Below are 5,146 nucleotides of genomic sequence, written 5' to 3' on the forward strand. Positions count from 1 at the left end.
GAGAGGCGTGCCGTGTTGTGCTCGGCGCGGTGCGGGGCAAGGATGAAGCATTCACCTGGTGTGATCATGATAACTTAGGATCTCGGTCGATGACGATGATGGTGCGTTTCCCGCCGACCAATGACGAGAAATACGTGTGGGATCACGTCGACCTTCTCAAGCACGGACTGATGAAGCCATGGACGGCAAAATTTGAAAAAAATCAAAGCAATTCAACAGAATTGCAAGTGATCGATCGCACAGCGAGATCACAATAGGCCGAGGAAGGCAGATCATCGATGCAGTTCTTCCATCGGTCCAAAAAGTGCAGCCATCCTTGATATTTACAAGACAAAAGAACTTCCTGCAAAAGCGTGATAGGCGTGCTCTCCCGCTGACACTGCCACCTCAAGGACAGTAGCCCAGGCCCTTTGCCTTGCGTGCTCTCCTCTGCAGCGACTGCCTCTGTACACCATGGACCAGGGCAACAATATGGCCACTGGGCGTGACGCGTGGCGCAGCACGCGTCAGATGCTGCACGGTGAGGCAAACTCCCCGCTTGTGCGCACACGGCATGCAGACGCCTTGCTCAACCGTGCGGCGGCAACCCCCCCCCCCCCCTACGTACGCACGTATTTCCAGCCTGCATGCAGGGGCTGCCTCTAGGCAGTAACAGCTGCCGCAGCTGGCTGCTTTGCACGCGATAGCAGGCAGGGGCCTCGGAGCACACGACAACAGGCCCTGTGGCGCTCCTCCCCTTCCGCCGCCTGACTTCTGTTTGATCCCGTCATTTGCGCAGACCTGGAGCAGCAGGTGCTGGAGCGCAACATGGACTGCCAGGGCCTGCTGCAGGAGATCAACGCCCGCAAGGCGGACCTGGCCGCCGCTGTGCAAGGTGGCTGTCGTGCATGGTTTATTAAAATCTGTGATTCAAGCACCCACCACCCCTCGAATGAAATGCACAGCGTCGTCGCTCCGACATGTGCTGCAGGGAGTGAGCATGCAGGCCTCACCACACGGCCGGAGGCATGCCAGCTGTATAATTTTTCAGGTTGCCACTAGTCATCCAAGGCTGGCCTCCGGACTCCTGAAGACCCCATTGCTTCCACCCTGCAGAGCGCGATCAGATGAAAGAGCAGACCCTGCAGCTCCTGATGTCAAGGGATACGGCACACAACACGCAGAAGGTGGGTGCCCCTGCCTGATTCGCGCATGCTTTGCCGTGCCGACGTGTGTCCAGCCCATCGTTCAGCACGGGAAGGCAGCGCCGTTCGCGCTTTGTGACTCGACTGCCGGCAGCCGCTAGGATGCGTGCATGTTCATTTGAGTCAACAGTGCCCTGCTGCACCACAGCAACTGGACCAGCAGCTGGAGGAGGCGGCTCAGGAGGCGCAGCAGCTGGCACAGCAGCTCAGCCTGGTGCAGGCCAAGGAGGAAGAGAGCCGGGCGCGCGCGCAGGAGGCAAGGTGCGCACGCTGGCATCAAAGGCGCTGGCGCATGCGGGGCCGGCAGCGGGCATCGCCAATCCCAGTTGGTTCAAGCATTCGCTTATCTTGACCCTGCTGCAATTAACTGCACATAATGCTGGTGACTGTTCTTTGCCCTCATCAACCCTGGGACCTCCTTACCCTTGCGCGAATCCCCAGGGACTTTGTGGCTCAGCACCTGAAAGAGCACACGGCCTTCATGACCGGCGGCCACGAAGCCGCGGTCGCAGACCTGGAAAGGCTCTCGCGTCAGGTCGCGGCGCGGCAAGCGGGCAGGGCCGCCGCCAGCGACGGCGCGGCTGGCCAGGCCGCCGGCAGGGCGGAGAACGGCGGCTGCACGCTGGCGGGCGGAGGGTTTTCGGTGGGGCCCAGCATCCTGCCGAAGGACTGGCTGGACGAGGCTGCTGAGGGCATTGCCAAGGATGAAAGGGCGGCGTTCGAGGAGGGGGCGGCTGGCAGCGTGTAGGGTTCCAGGTCATCGCACCCCGCAAGGCCGGCAGTGACCAATGAGTCAAAAAGAGCATGGAGGAGCGAGGTTGGAGATGGGCAGCAAGCGAGGGCGCGAGGCTACAACAGGCTGGTGAAGTAACTTATCATGCCCGGAAATGCAGCAGGCAGGCTGTCAGCTCGTTTGTAACGACAATGGCTGTGACAGGCCCAGAGGTGCACCAGCAGCGAGCGGCTGAGTCCACAACCTGCTGGTCAATGCGTGGCACAGGCTGCACACAACGGCGCCTCCGCACCAAGCTGCTAGCTTCTGAGTTCCCAACCAGCCTTGTTTATTCGACTCTTGTTGTGTCGCGCTTGTACCTGGATACCGTGGCGGTCACCCGACGATCGTATGCGGTGACAACGATCGTGTGCGTCTGGGCCATCAGACCTACGTATGTTCACTTACTTGCCTTATTACGTCTCTTCCTGCATCGATCAGGCTCACTTACGCATTCTGCAGGAGCCTCGTCCTGTCGCAGCCAAGCCTCACAATGCAGACCTCGGTCGGTGCGCATCGCGCTGCCCGCAGTGGAGTGCTGCAGCGCGGTGCTTCTGGTTCGCGCATAGGCAGCCGGCGCTCGCTGCGCGTGGAGGCCAGAGACTACCCGCGGCCGGCCTTCGACACCGCGGAGACCTTCCAGGAGGCTCAGGCGCTGTCAGCGAAGCTTAAGAATGCTCCTAGGCCCGCTAAGCCGCTCAAGGTGGCGATTGTGGGGGGCGGTCTTGCGGGCCTCTCGGCAGCCAAGTACCTGAGCGACGCTGGCCACAAGCCGGTTGTGCTGGAGGGCCGCGATGTTTTGGGTGGCAAGGTGGGAATGCGGCGGCACCAATGGGCTTGTGGATCCGTTGGCCGGCAAGGCGCCGCTGCGCGCCGCTTGCACCACGCGCTTTGCGCAGGGCGGGCTGCATCACACATACACCCATGCACGCATGTCTGGCTGCGGCGCTGCTGAAATTGTAGCCCGCCGCTGTAGGAAACCAGCTGGTATTGCAGTTGCACGGCTGCTCCCCTGTGGTATTGATTATCGGCGCCTGAAACGTGATGCATGTGGGCAGCGTCCGCCTGCCCATGCTTCTGATGTATTGTCCTCAACCAATCCAGGTCGCGGCCTGGAAGGACAAGGACGGCGACTGGATCGAGACCGGCCTGCACATCTTCTTCGGCGCCTACCCCAACATGATGAACGTGTTCAGGGAGCTCGGCATCGAGGACCGCCTGCAGTGGTGAGCGGGGCTTCGGCCGTTCAATTGCAGCAGGCTGTTCAATTGCAGATTCGATGGTGCACATTTGACGGCGGCGCTCCCTCCTATGAGGGCGCTTAGAGTGATACGGAATCAGCGCGCCGCACGACATGTGTGTGTATGGAGGAGGGTGCCGCGGCGGCAGGCGTGCTTGCAGCGTCGGGGCGGCGGGGCGACGCGGCCAGGGTCGAAGCCATGCAGCCAGGAGGGCTGCCAGAGCATCAGAGCGGCGCGGTCACTTGAGTGCGGGGCCGGGGCTCAACTGCTGAGGCCGCCGGCGTCATGGGTGCTGGGGCAGTCAGCCGACTGTTTGTTGGGTTTCTAAAGTTCTTGAGGCAGCAGCCGTCGGTCGATGGGCAGCCATCGCTCTGTGGGCAAGGTGGTGCACGCAGCGACGCACGGCTGTCAACAAAAGGCGGCGCATTTCCAGAGTGCTTAGAAGCCCCCTGACGGAAGACAGCGGAGAGGCAGCGGCACCGTGACAACCCAGGTTGCATTGCAGGCGCTCGCCACCGCCCAGCTGGGTGGGAGCCGTGCTGAAGCGATGCCCTAAACCCCCCATTACAACCCAAACCCCCAGGAAGGAGCACTCTATGATCTTCGCCATGCCCGACGCCCCCGGGGAGTTCAGCCGCTTCGACTTCCCCGACATCCCTGCGCCCCTGAACGGCGTTGTTGCCATCCTGCGCAACAACCAAATGCTCACCTGGGAGGAGAAGATCAAGTTTGCGATCGGCCTCATCCCCGCCATCTTCGGCGGCCAGCAGTGAGCGCCGCGGGGAGGAGGGGGGGGCGCGGCGGCGTGGGAGCGGGGCGCAGCGGGGCAGATGTGGCCCACCGGCAGAGGCTGTGTGTGGCTCTTTGGAGCCCACAGGGTCTCTAACTCGACGGCTAGTATTACTCAAACTGTGCTGTCGCCGTGTAGAGCGCTGCAGCTGCGCTACACCCCAGCCTTGCTCGCGCTTCAGATGTGCCCGGGCGTCAGGCTGCATCACGCCGATGACGTCCAGCCTCTCTGGGGCGCACCCCCAAGCCGCTCGATCACATCACTGACCGTTTGCCTGCCGAACCCCCCGCCTGTTGAACTTCCAAGGTACGTGGAGGACCAGGACGGCCTGAGCGTGACCGAGTGGATGGCCAAGCAGGGCGTGCCCCCGCGCGTGAACGAGGAGGTGTTCATTGCTATGGCCAAGGCGCTGGCCTTCATCGACCCCGACGTGCTGTCGATGACTGTCGTGCTGACCGCGCTCAACCGCTTCCTCCGGGTGCGGGGGCGCCGCGGCGGCCGGGGAGGCGGGCGTGGTGTTGGCTGCGGTGGTGGTAGATTGTTGGCGGCGGTGTGGTGGCCCGGAGGCAGTGGTGTACTGTCGTAGTCCAGGTGCCGCGGGTGGGGTCTGGCAGTGCGCGCCCTGCCGCGCCCGTGCCTCACAGCTGCGCCCCTGCCCTTCCGCCCCCCCGTCCCTGCGCCCCCGCCCTTACACAGGAGACCCACGGCAGCAAGATGGCCTTCCTGGACGGCGCCCCCCCGGAGCGCCTCTGCCAGCCGATGGTGGACCACTTCACCGCGCGCGGCGGCGAGCTGCGCATGAACGCGCGGCTCAAGAACATCGAGTTGAACGAGGACGGCAGCGTGAAGGCGCTGGAGCTGGTGGGGGGCGAGAGGGTGGAGGCGGACCTGTACATCTCGGCCATGCCGGGTGGGTGCCTAGGGGGGGTGGACGTCGGGGGTGCGCTTTGCGGAGCTGGGGGGTGACTCTAACATCTGTATATGTGTATTTGTATGTGTACGTATGTGCAGTGTGCGCACACGCACATGTGCGTGCGCCCCACCTCTCTGCGCTTGTGCTGAAACTCAGAAGGGTCCAGGGCGCGGAGCAATGTTGGGACGGATCCTCGCCACCCCCATTCCACCCTCTATTGACACTCCTCTCCCAAGCCATCCACCT

The 5,146-nt window shown here is 63.0% G+C and overlaps 2 protein-coding genes across 2 annotated transcripts; both read left to right on the forward strand.

Annotated features, from left to right (window-relative positions):
- Positions 1–453: 453 nt before the first annotated feature.
- MNEG_8556 (hypothetical protein) lies at positions 454–1,932 on the forward strand (the record flags this gene model as incomplete). Its single annotated transcript, XM_014042971.1, has 5 exons — positions 454–520; positions 779–874; positions 1,096–1,166; positions 1,333–1,445; positions 1,626–1,932. 5 exons carry the CDS (start codon positions 454–456, stop codon positions 1,930–1,932), a joined length of 654 nt encoding a protein of 217 aa, XP_013898425.1.
- Positions 1,933–2,449: 517 nt separating this feature from the next.
- On the forward strand, positions 2,450–5,049 carry MNEG_8557 (phytoene dehydrogenase, phytoenedesaturase; the record flags this gene model as incomplete). Its single annotated transcript, XM_014042972.1, has 6 exons — positions 2,450–2,767; positions 3,061–3,182; positions 3,781–3,966; positions 4,294–4,465; positions 4,684–4,848; positions 4,999–5,049. 6 exons carry the CDS (start codon positions 2,450–2,452, stop codon positions 5,047–5,049), a joined length of 1,014 nt encoding a protein of 337 aa, XP_013898426.1.
- Positions 5,050–5,146: the final 97 nt, after the last annotated feature.

The sequence above is a fragment of the Monoraphidium neglectum genome (genome assembly GCF_000611645.1).
Source record: "Monoraphidium neglectum strain SAG 48.87 unplaced genomic scaffold scaffold01638, whole genome shotgun sequence".
Lineage (NCBI taxonomy): Eukaryota > Viridiplantae > Chlorophyta > Chlorophyceae > Sphaeropleales > Selenastraceae > Monoraphidium > Monoraphidium neglectum.